The sequence below is a fragment of the Uranotaenia lowii genome, chromosome 2 (assembly GCF_029784155.1).
Source record: "Uranotaenia lowii strain MFRU-FL chromosome 2, ASM2978415v1, whole genome shotgun sequence".
Taxonomy (NCBI): Eukaryota; Metazoa; Arthropoda; class Insecta; order Diptera; family Culicidae; genus Uranotaenia; species Uranotaenia lowii.
This window is the reverse complement of record NC_073692.1, coordinates 34,704,968-34,726,305: the sequence shown is the minus strand read 5'-3', so window position 1 is coordinate 34,726,305 and position 21,338 is coordinate 34,704,968. Positions and strand designations below refer to the sequence as shown.

Genomic DNA, 21,338 nt, shown 5'->3' with positions numbered 1-21,338 from the left:
TCACAGGGACATAATTCCGTGCTTTGAAGGAGCCAATTAAGGTCGTCGTATTAACACTTAGTTTCTGCATTATCATTGGATAATTATTTCCGATTGTGAGTATTCACACCTTTTCTATTAAATCCATATATTTAAATCGTTAATTTCAAATGTACGCAGGCAGAAATCATTCCATAAAATTGGAAATTAAAAATACTGTTGAGGAGAAGCAAGATTGAGGTTAGCCAATGTGAGTAAAACATTGTATTTCTAGCATTTCATTTTTTATAATTAAAAATATAGTTTTAGCTGTACCACATCATCATCGGGTTTGCTAAAAAATCCTCCGAAAATCTCGCCTCAACAACACTAAAAATTGGACTCAAACGATGACGACAAACGCTCCTACCGTACCCGGGCACAGCTGCAGTGCAAATTGTAATCTCCCGGACTCAAGCAGGATGGTGGCTTGTGACAAGTGCGATTCGTGGTGGCACTTTGAGTGCGTGGGAGTAAGCGATAGCATCGGCGAAAAGGATTTTATTTGTCCTCGTTGTACCCAACCACAAGATAAACAAACCACTATCGTTCCCCCTGCTGAATCCATCTGCAGCTCGAAAGCGTCGACGAGTTGTTCTGCCCGGAAGGCGAAATTGCGTTTGAAGAAGTTAGAGGAGATGAAAGCGATTCAAGACAAACAGTTGGACCTTGAACGACAGGAACAAGAAAATCGTTTCCGTCTTGATCAACGAAAATTAGAAATGGAGAAAAAGTTCATCCAGGATAAGTTTCGAGTGCTCGAAGAAGGGGCAGAGGAAGAAGAAGAAGACGAAAGGCAAAGTGGAAAATCCAACCGGAGTAATTCCAGCCAGATTATCCAATGGAAGGTGGACCGACTTCTGGGCGGTGCTGTGAGCTCTACTGTAGTCCCACTAGCCCCAGAGACAGAATTTACCCCGGCTACGTCTAACAACGGTTTTCCAGTAGTTTCCGCGATGGAATATACGTTAGCTCCGGTAACTACGAGGCAATCAACCGTTTCTTTTCCCGTTTCTGCTTCCAATCGCATCCAAGAACCATCAGGCATGGCCTATCCGTTTTACTCAAGTGGAGAAAACTATCTTTCGGCAGGAAATCACATTCAACAGAATTTGCCCGTAGGCGCAGTGAATACTAATGTGTTTAATTCCCTGCGAAGTTCGCTAATGTCGACCGGAGCAATTCCCAAATCGGCCCCATTTAATCCTGTGGGTCAACAAACATCGACACCTGTTTCCAGAGGACTTCCCGTGGCAAGTGGGTTGCCTGTAGCGCAACAATATTCGTCCGTTCCAGCAGTGGTTCCTCCATCAAGTACCATTCCGCAAACAGCTATCCCAGCATCCTTTCACACCCAGTCTGTAAACCAACCTGCGGTGATGAGTAGCGTGAATGATTGCCAAAACCCGTATGCATTCACTAATGACGTTCCGGTCTCCGCCATGTTGGCACCCGCGGCAACGCTACCAAATTCCGTGTACAATCCGTTCGAGAATTATTCTACTCCAAATCGCAGTCAGATGGCCGCGCGCCAACTCATGGCCAAAGACCTGCCACAATTTTCCGGGGACCCGGAGGATTGGCCACTGTTTTCTACGATGTTTTACAACACCAGTCAAGCTTGCGGATATTCTGATGCCGATAATTTAACACGATTACAACGCTGCCTGCGAGGCCCAGCTTTGGATGCTGTTCGGAGCAAATTGCTACTTCCATCGTCGGTTCCGGTGATCATGGAAACCTTAAGATCCTTGTACGGTCGACCGGAAATATTGATTCCTACGCTGCTAAGAAAACTAAATGATACGCCCGGGCCAAAACCAGGAAAGCTCGACACGCTGATTACCTTTGGAATGACTGTTCAAAACTTGGTTGACCATCTCGAAGCGGGGCAACACTATGCCCACATGAACAATCCGACTCTAATCCACGAGCTTGTTAGTAAATTGCCAGATGATATGAAAATCGATTGGGTTTTGTACAAGAACCAATTTGTAGAACCCGATTTAAGAGCTTTTGCCAACTTTATGTCGATTTTGGTAAACGCAGCCACGCAAGTGACTATTCCCGTTGGAGGGAAACAGGATCACCGGAATGCGAAATTCGAAAAGCACAAAGATCGAGGTTTTTTGCACGCTCACACTGCTCACGAGCCATCTTATCCAACGAACGAGTTGCCACAGAACGAGTTAAAAACTATCGGTCCTAAAGTGTGCAAGATTTGTTCGAAAGCCGATCACAAAAACCCAGATTGTCCGCAGTTTTTGAAAATGAATCTCGAAGATCGTTGGCAAGTAGTACACAGCCTACCGCTTTGTCGAACCTGTCTTTACCAGCATGGAAGAAGCCCGTGTAAGCTGAAGAAAGCTTGTGGAGAACAAGGATGCCAACGAAAACATCATCCTCTTTTACACACAACAACAACAAAAACCCCACCGTCAAACTCTGCCGGAAAAGTAAATAATCATCGCCAAGAAGGTCAATCCTCGTTGTTTCGTATTCTTCCCGTAACGCTATTCAGCAATGGTCGATCCTTGAAAGTGTACGCGTTTTTCGATGATGGGTCCTCAATAACTTTGCTAGAGGAAAATGTTGCGAATCAGTTGGGTCTAGAAGGAGAAAGTGCGAGACTTTGCCTAACTTGGACAGCGGAAGTTAGTCGAGAAGAAGTCGCCTCGAAGCGAGTAAATTTTGAAGTTGCTGGAGAAGGACGATCTCGAAAGTATTCGCTGTCAAATGTGCGCACGGTAAAGAATCTTGCTCTTCCTCGTCAATCGTTATGTTACCAGCAGTTGGCTGCCAGGTATCCACATCTTTCGGGTCTACCGGTGAGCGATTACAACGACGTGACTCCACAAATCTTGATCGGCAACGACAATGCACATTTGGCAGTAGCTCTTCGTATAAGAGAAAGCGACGCATATTCACCTCTTGCCACAAAAACGCGACTAGGGTGGTCAATCCATGGACCGATCTCCGATGGGAACGCAGTTGTCTCGGCGTTCAATATGCACATCTGTGAATGCTCCACAAAATTAGACGAACTACATGACCTGATTAAACAATCGTTTGCTGTCGATAGTTTGGGAGTATCTGTTAGGAACGCACCTCAATCCTCCGAAGACACACGAGCTCGAATGATTCTCGAAGCTACGACAAAAAGAATAGGTCGTAGATTTGAGACAGGTTTATTGTGGCGGTACGATGTTTTCGAGTTTCCCGATAGCTACGCTATGGCATTTAAACGTTTACAATGCCTGGAGCGACGCATGGAAGCGGATGCAATGATCGGAAGCAGTGTGAGGAGACAAATTTCGGAGTATCTAGAGAAAGGCTACTTGCGAGAAGCCACGAGAGCGGAATTGGAGAATACGGATCCTCGCCGAATCTGGTATCTGCCGTTAGGGGTTGTAATCAATCCTAAAAAACCCGGGAAAATTCGAATTTTTTGCGACGCAGCCGCTAAGGTAGATGGAGTCTGTTTGAATGCCATGCTTATTAAAGGACCGGACCAATTAATATCGCTTCCAAAAGTTCTTACTGGGTTCCGGGAACGAAAAATCGCAGTTTGCGCGGACATCCGCGAAATGTTTCATCGCGTGATGATTCGCGAAGAAGATTATCAAGCCCAGCGGATTCTCTGGCGCGATGACCCCTCCAAGCCGCCTACAACATTCTTCATGACAGTAGCCACCTTTGGGTCGACTAGTTCCCCTTGTTCTGTGCAGCATGTCAAAAACATGAATGCGAAAGAGTTTGCCGATAAATTTCCGGAAGCAGTCGAATCGATTCTTAACCACCACTACATGGACGATTTCCTGCAGAGCTTTGACGATGAAACTGAAGCAGTAAAAAGGTCTCTGGAAGTCAAATTCGTCCACTCGCAAGCCGGATTCGACATTCACTCCTGGTCGTCGAACTCCAATCGTGTGCTAGAAGCCGTAGGTGAAACCGATCCGTCAGCTGTGAAATCCTTCGATGTATGTGATCCCAACGTTTCTCCCAGTGAAATCAAACGTGTACTTGGGATGTTTTGGCTTCGAGAAGAAGATGCTTTCACCTATTCATCTAACTTAGGACACATTCCTCATTGGCCGACTAAACGAGAGGTGTTAAGAATTGTCATGAGCCTATATGATCCTCTAGGCTTACTTTCTCATTTCGTCATACATGGGAAAATTCTTGTTCAAGATATCTGGCGTAGTCAAAAGTCCTGGGATGAGCCGATTTCTGAAGACTTACAAATCCGATGGACGCAATGGATCTCTCTTTTCCCGATGCTGAAGGACATTCGAATCCCCAGGTCCTATTTTGGTGAATATGCTACACATCAGCTTCAATCAGTCCAATTACATGTATTCGTTGACGCGAGCGAGCTGGCGTACGCTTGTGCGTCTTTCATCAGAGCGGAGGTTGATGGAGTCATCAAATGCATATTAGTTGCAGCGAAATCTAAAGTAGCTCCTCTTAAAACGTTATCGATCCCTCGACTCGAGCTACAGGCGGCAGTTATCGGAAGCCGTCAATCGAAAAGCGCTATCGAAACACATTCTTTGAAGATTTCACGTCGAATCCTGTGGACTGATTCACGCACCGTGCTGGCCTGGATTAATTCCGACTCACGCAAGTATAATCAATTTGTCTCTTGTCGTATTGGGGAGATTCTCGAAACAACAGATGTATTTGAGTGGAAATGGGTCCCAAGTAAACTCAACGTCGCTGACGAAGCCACCAAGTGGACAACTGGACCCGACCTATCGTCGACGAGTAGGTGGTTCAACGGCCCATCGTTTCTGTACGAGCCGGAAGATCGCTGGCCAACCCAGCAAGCGGAGTGCACTGGAACGAAAGAAGAATTAAGAGCGCAAAAAACAGATATCGTGAATGTTCATCACACTACAGGTAGCACATTTATTTCCATCGAATGGGACCGTTTTTCCCAGTGGAATCGCCTAGTTCACTCGATCGGATACGTTTTTCGTTACTTACATAACCGGCGTTGCCAAGCGAGGAACGTCATTGGTCGACAGGGGTACTTAGAGCAAATCGAACTGGCCGCAGCGGAAAAACTTGTCTTTCGAATTATGCAAAATGAATTCTACTCCGGAGAAATTGCCAAGTTAAAACAAACTAATTTACCGATTGAGCGTCGACGATTGAATCGTTCGAGCCCCCTTGCGAAGCTTTCCCCTTTCATCGACGAAGACGGGATTTTGCGTATGGAATCAAGAATTACCGCAGCAGCGTTCGTATCGTACGACACTAAAAATCCTATCATTCTTCCAAGGGAACACTACGCTACTCAGCTAATCGTTTTATGGTATCACAAGAAATACCTTCATTGCAATACGAACACCGTCGTTAACGAGATAAGACAGCGATTCCACGTGTCCAGATTAAAAACGTTAGTTCGACGTGTTGAAAAATTATGTGTGTACTGTCGAGTTCACAAAGCTTCCCCTAACGTGCCCAGAATGAGTCCTTTGCCTGCCGCCCGCTTGAGGGCCTTCTGCAAACCATTTTCCTTCGTGGGACTGGACTATTTTGGACCAACGCAAGTAAGAGTAGGACGCAGTACGGTGAAAAGGTGGGTGGCATTATTCACCTGTCTGACCATCAGAGCTGTCCACCTGGAGGTCGTCCATTCCCTTACCACAACGTCATGCAAGATGGCTATGAGGCGATTCATTGGCCGTCGAGGTTCACCAGTCGAAGTCTATTCGGATAATGGCACCAATTTTCTAGGTGCGAAGAACGATCTCATCGAGGAGTGCAAAACTATCAACGACGAACTCGCAACGACGTTTACGAATGCCTTCACGAAATGGTATTTCAACCCTCCTTCCGCGCCTCACATGGGTGGTGCGTGGGAGCGCCTTGTAAGATCTGTTAAAACCGCCTTTTATGCCATGACGACATCTAGAACACCGAACGAAGAAACATTCTCCACCGTCATTGTCGAAGCTGAATCAGTGGTCAATTCGAGGCCATTGACTTTCATTTTTTTGGAAAACGACACACAGGAAGCTTTGACCCCAAACCACTTTCTGCTCATGAGTTCCTCGGGCATCGGTCAGCCACATATGAAGTTTCTCCAACCTGGAATGGCCCTTAGAGACGACTGGAACCATAATAGGCACCTGGTGGATATTTTCTGGCATCGCTGGGTGAAAGAGTATTTGCCTACCATCGCGAGAAGAACCAAATGGTTCGAAGAAACGAAACCGTTGGAACCAGGAACCTTGGTGGTTATCATCGACGAGACGATACGGAATGGCTGGATTAGAGGACGCGTAGTAGGTGTTACAAAAGGTGCCGATGGAAGAGTACGACGAGCTACAGTTCAAACTTCAAAGGGACTTGTTACCAGGCCGGTAGCAAAGTTAGCGGTGTTAGATATCGGTAAGACCTCAGGGGACCATCTGTCTTACGAGCGGGGGGATGTTGCCGCAACTTTGACCGCTCCCTTGTTGAAGCAGGAGAATCCAACTAACGTCAGTGGTGATGACAGCTATCGGGCCGGAGATGATGTCATCGTGACTGGCGAAATTGAAGATTAATTCCACGCGATTGAGGAAGTGCATTGATTCGATCAGACAGTGAAATAATTAATATTGTATCGCTTTAGTTTATCAATCGTTTATTGATTTTGCTTGCTATCGTGAGTATTCCACTATTAAAATTATAAATTTATCCTAAAGTAATTGCTATCACAGGGACATAATTCCGTGCTTTGAAGGAGCCAATTAAGGTCGTCGTATTAACACTTAGTTTCTGCATTATCATTGGATAATTATTTCCGATTGTGAGTATTCACACCTTTTCTATTAAATCCATATATTTAAATCGTTAATTTCAAATGTACGCAGGCAGAAATCATTCCATAAAATTGGAAATTAAAAATACTGTTGAGGAGAAGCAAGATTGAGGTTAGCCAATGTGAGTAAAACATTGTATTTCTAGCATTTCATTTTTTATAATTAAAAATATAGTTTTAGCTGTACCACATCATCATCGGGTTTGCTAAAAAATCCTCCGAAAATCTCGCCTCAACAACAATAAGTAAGCTGAAGATCTTTTTTAATGTGAAATCGGGCGTTAAACCCGCAAACGATATTCAAGAAATAGATCTCAGTAGAATAGTTTTTGAGTTATACTTCATTTATAAAATTTTGGAAAAACTAAAAAAAAAAACTTTTACTTAGATTTAAATATCTCGGACTGCCTAACACTAACTTGAAATCTATTTTTTGCATATTGAAAGTGAATAAATTTGCTATTGATCACCTGAACTTTTTTTTACGTATGACGAACATTATTGATAAGAGTGAATTTATGATAGAAAAACTGATAAAAATTGCTATTTTTAGATGACATTTAATTATATCGACCGTTTAGCTGCACGGTTAAGGAATTTAACTCAAAACTGAGTTTAGAGATGTAAAAATCAAGTCCAATGTTGTGACCTTAATTTAACGCATTTTTCTTGGTTTCTTGACGGAAATCTTAAAAAGTTCGAAAAGAAGGTTTGTTCGTTGAAATGTTTCAACATGTTTTTAAAACTCTTTTTTCGACATATTTCTCCTAAACCAACCCACATTGCATTGAATATTCTGGGGCAGCGCTTCTACTTGAAACAAAAAATCACATCGAATGTCCGAATGTGGACGCTTCTAAAGAATTCGAATGTGCCGAATCGAATGTCCGGAAGCTCAAATGAAATTTTTACCGAATGTTGTAAACAAGTAAACAATAGCTAATAGCTGTACGACGTCATTATTCAGAGACAAAAAATCCAATATCGTAAAATTCTCCGGTTAACGTACTGAAAAAGGCTGAACTATTCTAAATTTTTAACAATATGATATTTCTGAGGAATAAAAATAACGTCGGATAGTGTAACTCTTAAGTTTCTATTTATTCCAATATTTCTGTTTTCAGCTGGATTAACAAACAAAATGATATATTTTTTTATTATTTGATACTATAAACATCTTATTTCTCAAAAACTAATTCCCATTTTCAAAATTTCTTTTATCCCAAAATTGAGCTGAGAACTATTGCTCAAAATGTGTTTGTGAAAATTAAATGAGATCGAAATGTTTGCTATGCTTCCTCAACGTGCAGAATTGGAAAATAAGAAATCAAAACAGACGTTATGAAAAATGTTAAACAAATGGTTTTAGAAAATTAACCATAATTATATTCACTAATATTAAATATACTGTTGATCATACGCAATAGTGATGTGAAGATGATACCAATATTCATCTTAATTTTACTCAAAAATTGTTGGTTTAAAATTTATTCGAGATATTTGAATCTAAATACAAGGCCCTTTTTTTTATTTTTAAAGAATTTCATATCTGGAGCAAAACTCAAAAACTGTTCTACTGTTTTTTTTTTAATTTCATTTTCAGATTCAGCGCCCGATTTTACATTTAACAATTGAATCGGTCAATAATGTTCAAGTTTTTTTCTTAAATTTTGTATACTAGTGTTATCAACGAACTTTGTTTTGTAAATCCTTCTAGAAGTTTTATTCAAATGAACCCACATTTAACCGATAAACTCCATTGAAATTTTATCTAGCTAAACTTTCGTGGAGTTACAGAGCTTCAAACACGTGGCTTAAATTATCCGGCCTAGCTTTTCATAAGCTGGCACACAAATTTATTGCAACTCACAAGCGCATGTAATGTAAATTATCACCATTTCATCCCCCGGGTAGCACCGAGTCGAAACATGGGAAGTGGAAAATCCAGCCCTCTGTTTTGCGAGCGAGAGCCCCATAGGGTGGCCCATGCATTCTCGTAGGGCACAAGCAACTTTGACTGTTATTGACCCGTGTGCTTTTTGCTAGTATTGGGGTTTTTTCTTCTTCATCCTGTCAATGAAAATTGCATTGTGTCGGAATTTCGGGCAATCGAATCGATACTCCGTAACACTCATCGAGTGACACCCCTAGCTGGTCATAAATTTCAATTCAGTGTCGCACTAAGCTTCTATGTTATAGCAAAAGGACGATTCTTTTTTTACTAAATAATTACCTCTTTGTAGTTGAAATATGTTTTTTGTATGACGCCTTTTACACTATACTCCTTTGTTCATTGTTTTTTTCAATCCTACACATTACTGGGTTAGTTTTTCTACAACGAGGTTTAAAATCACTTTTGTTTTTTTTTTCATCATCGTATTCTATTCAGATCAGCCTTTTAAGCAGTCGAAAATGAAAAAAACAAGTTAACTTAATGACAAGCAAACCTTTGTGTTGTTTTTGGCTTGGATAAACACAGCTTATTTGACATAAATAAGTCAAGGCTTTCATTCAGTTGACATTTTTCTCGCTTCTCCTTTTTCGGCTTCTGGGAGAGCAACTACCAAAAGTTGATAACAATGACAGCCTATTTTGGGACGGGCCGGAAGCACCATGTGTGATAATTTCAGTGATAAGCGGTTCAAATTTGTCTTTCCAGTTTCAGTTTATGATATAACACCTCCTTTGAATACCTAGATTTAAACTTGATCCTTCATCAATTCGACAAAGCTTTTAAATACAAGTTACTCTTAAACACATTTTAAAAGTCAGTTACGACTTTCGTTTCGTTTTGAATTTTTTTTTGTTGATCAAAAACTGTTTATAACCTTAAAACTAAGAGTCTATAATTTAAATAAAACAATACACTCCAAACCACCATGTGAATATGATTCGCAACCAAATACATATATGAAGAAATATAAAAATTTTTAAATCTAATAGCATAGCATAGCATAGCATAGCATAGCATAGGGTGACTACACTCATCTTGCATTGGCTGATACACGAGGTACAACTGATCATCAAGAGCAACGCAAGATGCCAAAATGAGTATCTGGATTCAATATTCATTCCAAGTGCTGCTCTTGAAGATCAGTGTGGTACCATGATGCACACCGTGGCAAGTCAATGTAATCATAGAAGGGATTATCTGAAACAGCAAAAATAACTCTTTAGGTGCAGAGAACTCTTACGACCCATAAAGCTGCTTCAGAAAGGAATGGGAAGGGATGTTTAAGTGGAAAATCCTACATGGCAAATAGGATTGACTAAATATGTATAAATATAATTAAAATAAAATGAAACAATCTCACCAAAGTCCATTAAAAGGCGATGAGGGAAGGAGGCAGCATGGGTTGATTTATATTTGATGGTCCTGTTGTACAAATGGTGGTCATCCCTGCACATTCCAGTCACCGATGCTTGATAATCCAGCAAGTGTTTATGAATCAATTTTCGGGATTTGAGTGCTTCTTTTCTTCTGCTGATCTTTTGCTTAACACACTGCTACATAACACTACTGCTAACACACACATATTTCGAAAAAGAAGCTCGAAAACAGATAAGTATCATTGTTTTTTCAAGAAAACAAATAAGAAAATTTCGAGGTCGGAAAAAACTCCTTCAACGATCTAGATCTCGTTCAGACATAAAATTGACACTGGTCCTTGTAAGACAAAATGTTGGTATCGAGTGTTGTGAATACCAACATTTTGTCTTACAAGGACCAGTGTCAATTTTATGTCTGTTGGTTCACTGCAATTATTGATGAAAAAAATTCCACAAATATTTCCTCATTTGAGCTTTAAACTATAAATAATGCAATCAATTTCTTTCTATTTGAGAACATTTTTGGTAGCACGAAAAAAAACGCGTGTTCACGCTTCAGCACACGCTTACTCTATTTTCGTAAGCGATAACATATTTTCGGATCACATTTACTCGATGCAAACTTGAACTAAATTTATGATTTCAGTTTGAAATTCAGATTTAAAAAACTTCAATATCTATAATGTTCATCAATACACCGAAAAAATATAGAAATTTGTGCAGATTTTTTAGGTGAGATCAGATACTTGTTTTTTTTTTAACAGGAAATATTTTTCATAAAGAATCAATTCCATAATGAAAATCCTGTGGGTAATTTTTTTTAAATATAATTTGGGATATTTTACATAACACAAATTAACTAAAATTCTACTTCATATCTGTGATTCTCAGCTGAATTGTGTGTACCAACTTCTTCTGATTTAAAAAAATTAAATCTGAAAGTTGACAAGCAAACTTTTATGTTCTCTTGAATTCCTTCACAATTTTATGTTGATTGAAAAATTCGTTCACTCATTCCTGAATTATAAATCTGAATACTGAACCATGTCCTAGCTTCGGCTGGACATATACTAAAATTGGAACGATACAGAGAAGATTAGCATGGCCCCTGCGCAAGGATGACACGAAAAATCGTGAAGAAAAAAAAACCTGAATTCAAAAATTTAACTGTTTCCGAATTTCTATACCACTTCTGAAATGTACAAAAAATACGATTTCCGAATCTTAATTCCAGATCAGAATTTTATGAGCCAAGTTTAAGAGCCATAATTCATGAATCTTTTATTTAAATTCTGTATCGCTATGGTTTAATATTAATTCATTTTTCAATTATTTATTTTTAATCTGTAATGTGAATCAGAATTTAAATGTGAATTTCAAATGATGAATCTGAATCTGAGTTTTCAATTTTGGATTGCCACATAGAAGTTTTGAATGTTTAAATTTTGTTTAAGAATATAGTTTGAGAACTTCGATTTAAAATGTAAAACAAAATTCTTCTTTTTTCATGTTCGGAATATTATTATCAAAATATTGAAAATGCAAATGATTTTCGAAAAACATGATTCAAATTTGATATGAAATGCAAAACTGAATCAGGATTTCAAAGCAGCTTTTCATTCCTAATTTCTTATGATTATTCGAACTGAAAATCAAAAATCCTTAACTTGATACAGAATCAGAAATACGAAAAAATATAGAAATACAATTTTGGTTATGAGACCATAGAATCAGAACCTTCAAAATGGGTTTAATTTAAAATTTAATATTCAGACCTGAATTTCTATGATAAGGTCTGACCAGGTTGCCCGGGTTTCATTGGAAAAACCGGGGTTGTTCTCATTCTCATTTTAAATCAAACTTTAAAAAACAAATTGAGTTGTATAATATTTTTTATTAATGCGTCCAAAACTTTGGAACAAGTTTAAAAAAAAAAATCAGGAAAATTTTTTTTCAAGTTTTGTTTTCATGATTTTTGATGAGTAATTCATAAGTTTTGATCAAAATTGCCCGATATTGCCTGGATTTTGGTGGAAAATTTTGAAATCAAATGCCCGGATATTGTCTGGTTACAGCTCGGATTTGTTCGGCCCGGATACGGGCTGAAAAAATTTTGACAACCTTGAAATTTTGAAAAACTACAGCAAAATTTTGAACTTGGGATGGGTTTTTGAGGTTTTGGCATTAATTTTTAGTCTAGATTGTTTTTCTTGAATATATTTGCTCTATTATCATAATTTGATTATGGATTTAAAATTTTGAGTGTAGAGTAGAATACCTCGCTTGCTTTTTTGGACCTTCATGGAGGGGGTTTAACCCCCAAACCCCCCCCGTTCCTACGGCCATGGGTCCTTGTACTAAGCCTAGGATTAATTTTAGCCTGTAGCGCATAACTTTTTCAAAAGTAGGGTCAGTTGGGGCAGTCTACATATTGTACAATTGAGCTGATAAAACCATTTGACATTTTTAAGACGGATAGAAAGTTATAAGGAATGAACGATGATGAAAATGAGAACTGAGAATGCAATCCATCGATGATCCGTTCGTATCCGTTAGTTTAAGGGTGTTTATCTGAGCGATCAATTGCTGATTTTAACGTCTTTTTTATCGAACTTCCTTAATAAATCCCTGAAGACGAAACAAACGTCAAATTTCAAAGGTCATAAGAAGTTTTAGAGAAACATGAGAATCAATAAATGGAAGAACATAACCGCATATATCATGAATTTGCCGAAAAAGATACAACGTGGCTCACCGACGGTACTTTAACTCGCAATTCCCGATTCAGTAAAACGGCGCGTTGGCCAATTACCTCAGGGTGAACGTCAATGAGGTGTAAAGAGAGATAATGAGAAAGAAACTTAGCAGAGGTAGTAGTAAGGGTTTTTCTTCGTAAACATGACAACGTGAACCTGACAGAAGTGGTGCCGTCTCGCTTTTTTTTTCGGTATTCGAAGCCGAAAAAAGACGACAAACTTCTAGAAAATCAACAAGCACTAATTTTAACCAGGATTGAATCACTCACTTTGTCCTAAAGGAAATGGCTAATTTTTTAGTCAATAAATATGATAAATGAAGAAATATGTGTAAATTGGGAAGACCGCAAAGCTTTTCTGGGGTTTGTTGGTAATCAAACTCCATGTGTTCCGCAGTTGCATAGCCTAAATAGCCAAAATAGCTGAATCGGGAATTTGATATTCTGTAACACCTCCTATATAGACACACCTTGGTATAAACGGAAAAACCTGTGATTATAACTGAACCACATTTAGTTTCTACCGAAATACGTGTAATCTTTACCGAAATATCTGTTATTGTGTTTACCGACATTTTGAAACTTAAAAAAAAAGATTGACATTTAAAATCAAATCTAATTGGTTGTGAATTTTGAATAGGGTGAATGCGAGAATGGAGTTATCAGTTGGGTGATAAAGTACCATCGGTGATCTACATTTTGAGTGCACTACGTTAACTGAAGGATATTAGCGCCGATGTGGTCTAGTGGATAGGCTGGTGCGAGTTTGGTTTTAGTAGGCCAGGCGTACTGGGTTCGATCCCCGGTATCGGCAAGAAAACTTTTGGGTTCGAATCCCATTAGTGGCCGACAGGTAAGATGTGTTTCCTCATACAACTGGCTATATAATAAGAATATTCAATCAGTTGCCAGCTGCCAGGTATGTACACGGATGCCGGAATACCTGTGAGTAAACTAGCCCACCTGATTGACTCGTTCTTCCAAAATAAACCTACATCAACACAATAAATTCACTCCATAACAGTTCATACGAAGCCATGGGGTCCGGGTATGATGGCACGCTGCATTGGAGATTTGTCGAACTTAATAATCTAAGAATGCATTTGAGCACATACTTAGGCAGAAACTGCGGTGAATCCGTGCACCCATGGTGGATATCCAACATACACTACGTTAACTAAAGTATATTTGGTTTTCGAGAAATATGAAATATGAAAAACATAATATTTTTTTTAGCTTAGCTTAGCTTAGCTTGATTAACTACTCACATCCACCTTTAATCATTGAGTCCGAAATGCTTCTTCAACATTTTTTTTTTCGTATGAATATACCAATGCTAGTTGGAATTATTTTTCTTTCCGCGGAGATTGCAGGTTCAAGTCCTGCCGGTGAGCCGTTGTATCTTTTTCGAAAAATTCATGATATTTACGGCTTATGTTCTTTCGTTCTTTGATAGCTATGTCTCTAATTCTTTCCATCACTCACGAAAATGTGAACTCCATGATCGTAGGTGTGGCTTAGTAGAACGAATTTCACATCGGCAATGGTTGCTACTCTGTGAATGACCGAGGCCATCAGTTTTGTTCAGAGGTCAAATGAATGGAGCCTGGGATTGGCATCACAATGCTCAAACCTGATGCTCTCTCTTTTAACATCAATAACGGCGCCGGCCACGTCCTAGAAGTCAATGGATAGATTGGAAATTAGAGAAAAGGATTAAAGATCAATCTGGTGCTCTAGGACCGAGGTCACCTCTGCATCCTAGCAAAATAATTTTGGTTTGGAGGTTTTGGTTGAAGGATGAAATTAGGAGACACTTTTGACTAGTGTAATCAAAACTATCAAATCTATTCTTCTAAACTTCTTCTTTTGCCTAATGAAATTTTTGCTGATAAACCACTTAATTGATGTAACACTGGGCTCCCTTTTCATCAACCATCATCTCAAGAGTAAAGTAGTAAACCGTCTTTACTACTGATTGGTATTTTAATTTTTCCTTTGCTTTTCTGAGAACAGATTCCGCTGAATCTTATTCTCACTAAGCATTGTAAAATTTTGTTTCGATTCCTAAAACAAAAATATATTAACTTTTGCGATTGAATAACTTTTTTTTTCATTCTAATATGTGTTGTGAGACTACTTGGTTGAATAATTCTACTGAATCAAAGCAATCGAAAGAATTCCTTTAATTCATTCACGGTAAAAGAAAAGGTAGAAAAGGTAGACATGGGAATTGGACAATGGGAAACCCTCTGTCTTCTTTCCTGTGTGAACTGTTTATGGCTCATTTGGAAGAGACTCTTAAAAATCACGATTTATTACCCGAAAAATGGTGGAGATACGTCGATGACATTTTTTGTGTAGTAAACAAAGATTTTCTTGAAGAATTTCTAACCATCCATAAACAGTTTGCATTAGAATATCAAATTCAATTGCGAAATAGAAGAAGACAGGAAATTACCTTTCCTGGATGTTCTGGTAAGAAAAAGTGAAGGCCTGTTCCAATTCGATAGAAAGTCGACGAATGCCATGAGGGCAATACCAAGCACCTCTCCAACACACGCCACGCAAAAGATGGCAACCTTCCACCACATGATTCATCGGATGAACTCCATTCCTCACTCAACTGAAGGAAGAGATAAGAAGCTTCAATACTTTTTCCAAACAGCTAATAAAAATGGATACCAAAGTAGATCCATTCAAGCCATCATAAGGAAAAAAGAAAGATTGCTTCAACGGAAATCTTTCACTACTTTACCCCCATTCAGAAGGAGTTTCAACGAAGGTCCATAGAGTTCAAAAGTGTCAAGGCAGTTGAATTGCGACAAAAGTTGACAAAGTTTGATATTGAACGGGTACAATCGGGTAGAAAATAATGAAGCACTACAAGAAAACACCCTAAATAGGGTAGGTAGGGCTAAAAACAGACAACGGCACAACTGCGAAGCACTCGGTGGTTTTTTGCTACCTATGCTTAGCTTACCTTACTCGGATAATATAAGGGAGGGAAATGATACGTGGTTAAATTAAAGGGTATGTTTCGATTGCTTTGATTCAATTTTTTAAAATTATTTTAAGGAACCTGATAGCTCAGTGCGGGGTTTTTAAATTCTGAGAATAAATTTCCTGAGCGACATATGAAATCTTTATCCAAATTTTAAAAATTGTTCTTAGTTAAAATTAACTTTTTAAATTCTGATTTAGGGGATAAATTTTCAATGAATAAAATTTCTATGTTTCAAAAATGATTCCGAATGCCAATCCCTTTTGATCTGCTGTTTTCAACATTTTTATTCTTATAAAGAATGTGGTAATTAGTAATAGCACAGAATTTATTCTGAAATCATTGGTATCGTTTTTCACCATAACTTTCAATAAATCAAATAACATGCAATTTTTTTTTAAGTACCGTGAACTCAATTCAAAACAGCCAAAAACAAATAAAGTAACGTAAAAAAATCCCAATTGTTGAAATGATTTAAAACAACATTTGATAACAAAGCCTTGATAAAATTTTATTTTCAAGAAAATGGTTCATTTACAGATGAGTAAGGACTGTATGAATACTATATTCATATCAAGCTTATTCCCTTAACACATTAATTTAAAACGCAAACATTTTAAATATTGTTGAACATGAATTGAAACAGCTTAGAGCCCTGAAATGTATGCACTGAGCTCAAAACTCCCGAATGTCAGGAAATTCCGAATTTTTCCCGGCACTATACTCATTAAATTAAAATTTCGATTTTTACTTGGTATTCCTGAACGGTTTCCCATTCTGAAATAAGCGACTGTGGGTCAAATAATTCTGAAATAACTATTATTTTTATCATAAAAAGCAATGTAGGTATACAGAATTTAGGCGGTTTTAATTCGACATTTCAGGTATTTCCCTGGTTCGCTGACCACCCTGAATAAGTTTTTAAATTTTCTTCTGAATATGGAACGGCGAACTATTGGATCAGAACTATATCCAATAACAGAATTTTGATTTCAAATAGTTTTTTTTCCTTTTTTGGGTGTTCGTTTGGGATTTTGGCTGGAAATTTTGGATTTCTCTCTTAAGTTTCTTAGGTTTTTTTCTGCCTCTTTAATCTGATATCAATTCTTGTGTGAAACTCAAATTTCGAATTTCTCAACATTAATTTGTTTCTTAAAATGAATCATGATTTAAATCTGTTTATTTTGCTTTTAATCGAGAACTAAACATGTGTCTTTTCTCCTGTACTTAAAATTTTTATCAGGGGAATTTCCCAGGATATTGCAAAAGTACCAGAAATCATTATTAAAAAGTAATAAATCCGGACTAGTACCCACTGTGATTCCACCGAAAATCTCGCTGTTATTTTTCCGAAACACGGAGCAAGTGGAACGTTTGTTGCGTGTAACAAGTTCCATTGATAAAACCAGCGAGTGAGGGGATGAATCACGTGCGAAAGTCTCACGAAACAGTCTTAGACTGGCCCCAGCTTGTGAGGGGTATGAAATGGAGGGCGCCAAATTTCGGAAGGCCACCCGAAAACATTGGCATCGGTTGTTGCATGAACGTGAACTTGACTCCACACACTCAACGTTCAATGATGATGGCTATCTTGCAGCTCCCTCCAAAGTCAAGTCAAGTAGGGGTAAGAGCTTATGATGAGTATCAAAACATCAACGAGTAGAGCACACACTGGAGAGCCATCATCATCCACCGTCGATGATGTTTTCGAGAGGGTGGTCGAGGTGGGTGTGACACGTGGAAAGTTAAAGCAGTCAGCTAGCACAGTAGTGGAAGAAAAAGGTGCTAATTTCAGTGTTGAAAGTTATTCTTTTTGCCTTTCCACTTTTCCACCCGGCAAATGTTGCTCGTCTGACGTTCGTTCGGTTGCCTCATCTCCGCGTTGAGTGTTGTTGAGTCACACACAAACACACGCCGCCTACTCATTGTCGAGAGACTTTACCTATCTATCGTGTAGACAGTTTGTGTTGTTGCAAGCTGTCAATGTCGAGGATAATGGTTGAGATGGAGAAGGAAATGGTAAGCCTATTTACCAACTTCCACATATAGTGAACTTGAAAGCTCACACAACCTTACAACAAAAGGCTGGAAACTTTTAATTGACTCGAGGCAGATGCCACTCTATACCTACGATGTTTTTTGGAGGGTCTGAAAGCAGTCATTCATTTGGGAAAATAATGAGCTTCACCCTTTCCCGATGGAGGAGCAATGCGGCACTGTCGTTTTCTTTCAGCTCGGTGATTTTTCCTGTAACTATTTTCTTCACTCTTTGTTCATGTTGGTAGTGTTTTTGTTTTTCGTTATTAGAATTTTAAAACTTTCTAACATCAAAACGATATTTTTTAATTTTGTAGTTTTTGAGAAATGGTCAATAGTATTTTTAAGATCAATGAATAAGTGAAATAATCAATTTTGAATCGGTCATCGATAATTTATGAAAAAAAAAACCAGACACTGAAAAAATCTGATTTTGATTAAATTTAAGTTTCTACATAATTCAGATTAGATTCAATTGAAGATCTCTGATTTGGGCTTTCGGGGCTAGTATTTACGCGATGTTACTGGGCAAGACGAACATGAATTAATTTTACTATCTCGTTTTGCATGTTAAAAATTGTTTGCTGAGGTCTAGATCATCACTTTTTAAAGACAACAGGAAATAGATAAGAAGGTATAAAAATAAATAATATACGAAGATTAAAAGCTTTTAGGAAAAGGTATATTTCGAACAAATGAACAATGTCGATTGCAGCAAGTACTTCTTTTACTAGGGTGCAGGGTGGTTTTCCTTAGGCCCGAAAGGAGTATTTAAAATCGCTTTAGCATGCAGGTGGATTTCACATGACCAAACGATATGCTCGATGTCGTGGTAACCTTGGCCACAGCCCACAAATTGCTACCAGCAATATCTATACGATATAGTACCGCATTCAAGGAATAATGATTGGACATGAGAAGGGAAAATATACGGAAAAAATCTCTACTTAGGTCATGGGTGGCCAACATTCCCACCAGGCGGGCCAAATTTAAAAAATGAAATTGGTTGGCGGGCCAAAAAAACAATTTGTTGTGGAGTATTCAAAGAAAACAAATAGAAACAGATTTTTAAAAACCCTATAAAAAAATATCTTGGTCACATCGAGCGTAGACTTCATCTCAATAAATCATTTTATGATATTTGCATATTTTCCCAAATCTGCTATTATTACGCAATTCTAACTGAATTATCCCTCCTAACTTGTACGTCAATCTTTTCAAGGGATTCAAAATCTCCTCGGTTTATCCATCCCAGAAATGTGCGTGACTACGATGGACATTAGGTCAATTTTATGGTTTTCAAATATAAAAAAATGAACGCCCATTCTCTAAAGTTCTAAAATTCACCTTACAAAATTTTATGGACAAATTAATAAAAACCGCAAAATGGAATTGTAAAAAAATAGTAACGTTTACAAATTTTTTACATTTAAACGAATTATTTTTTTTAACGAATTTCAGTTATAAAACAAATAATATAGATTTTTCAAAGTACGGATCTCAAAATTCTAAAAACCTGCCAAAATCCGGACATTTGTTTTCAAAATTGACGACCAAATACCCGGGCAATGTCCAGGCAAAATTTGTCAAAACCCAAAAATTACTCAACAAAAATCAAGAAAAAAAATTGAAAAAAAAATCTCACTTCAAAATTTATCGACCGATTTTTAATCGCATTTGAGGCTTCAAAAGAACCCTTTATGATTATTTTTGAAAAACTTACTCATAAAAAAAATTCTTTTGGGACGTATAAATAGAAAAGTTTTACATCACAATTTGCTTAATTTTTGTTTGATTTGTGAAATAAATCCGGGCCTTTTTCAATGAAATCCAGGCACCCAGGCCAGACCGGACTTTTCCCAAATTTTGTTTTAAATGTCCGGGCAAACCAGGATAAAACCGGGCATTCTGGCTGCCTCAGTTTGTAATCATTGCACCTTTTTCAAGTAAAAATTTTGCTAAAAAAAATCGTTCTTCTGAGAGATTTATCAGTACCAAACCGGTTCTAGTCGAATTCTACTACCCAACTTTTTTTTTCATTATTGATGTACATAGATACAGAGCACGTTGCCAATTGAAATTTATTCAGTTGATTTTCATAAATATATACTTTTCTGTTAAAGTTTAGCAAAAATGACAATTTGGAAAAATTAACAGAAAAAGCTTTCGAAATTTTCCATAATTTACAAAAGTTATTAAATTTGGATGGATGAACGAAGTTGTTGAAATAGGATAAAAGTTATAAATGGTTTAAGTTGTTGAAAAGTATGATTTTAATTGTGATGGTGATATGATTCGGTGATTTTTTTTACGATTTTTAAATGATTTTGATATGATCTCACAATCTTTCAGAGGCTATCCAAATTCTTTAATATTGAAACTAGAGTTTGTTGAATGCTCTTCATACTAATGATATTTAGTCACCAAAACCCAATCGGAAAACTTTGAAAACGTGTGATGGAATTATCTGATGATGTGTCAAATACCGTTGAATTTTGATAACTTAAAAATAATAATTGCAATAAACAGCTACCTGTATTTTTTTAAAATTAGAAGAGGAACTCCTAGCCATAAGGGTGTATGTACCAATATGATCGACTAGCTGACCCGGTAAACTTCGTTTTACCTTCTTAAGTATAAATCGTATGGGAGCCCCCCTTCTATAAATAGTGAGATTCTTTAAACTATTATACAAACCATCTCTGGCCCCAAAAACCCTCGGATACCAAGTTTCACTTCATTCCGACCGCCCGTTCATACGTGATGTTATCACAAAGATAGTGCCTCCATTTTTATATATAAGATGAAGAAGAGATAACTTTGTATGGGGACCCTCCTTTCATAAACAGTGAAACTCTTGAAACTATTATACAAACCATCTCTGACCCAAAAAACCCTCGGATACCAAATTTCACCCCCCCATTTTTGAACTAAAGGTGAGAGGAGGGGAGAGAAGTCTTATATATAAAAATGGAGGCGTTTTCTTTGTAACAACATCACGTATGAACGGTCGGTCGGAATGAAGTGAAATTTGGTATCCGAGGGTTTTTTGGGTCAGAGATGGTTTGTATAATAGTTTCAAGAGTTTCACTGTTTTTGAAAGGAGGGTCCCCATACAAAGTTATCTCTTCTTCATCTTATATATAAAAATGGAGGCGCTATCTTTGTGATAACATCACGTATGAACGGGCGGTCGGAATGAAGTGAAACTTGGTATCCGAGGGTTTTTGGGGCCAGAGATGGTTTGTATTATAGTTTCAAGAATCTCACTATTTATAGAAGGGGGGCTCCCATACGATTTATACTTAAGAAGGTAAAACGAAGTTTACCGGGTCAGCTAGTCTTATATATAAAAATGGAGGCATTTTCTTTGTAAC

At 37.9% G+C, this 21,338-nt stretch overlaps 2 protein-coding genes and 1 non-coding gene across 3 annotated transcripts in view; all 3 read left to right on the top strand.

The window, feature by feature from the left end:
- Nucleotides 1-21,338, top strand: part of LOC129745392 (ejaculatory bulb-specific protein 3-like) — a 77,131-nt gene that overhangs the window by 7,323 nt on the left and 48,470 nt on the right. The window lies entirely within an intron of this gene.
- LOC129741278 (uncharacterized) lies at nucleotides 441-6,578 on the top strand. Its single transcript, XM_055733003.1, has one exon. It carries the CDS (start codon nucleotides 441-443, stop codon nucleotides 6,576-6,578), a length of 6,138 nt encoding a protein of 2,045 aa, XP_055588978.1.
- On the top strand, nucleotides 11,212-11,318 carry LOC129750192 (U6 spliceosomal RNA). Its single transcript, XR_008738330.1, has one exon. It is a non-coding gene; the product is annotated as a U6 spliceosomal RNA (small nuclear RNA).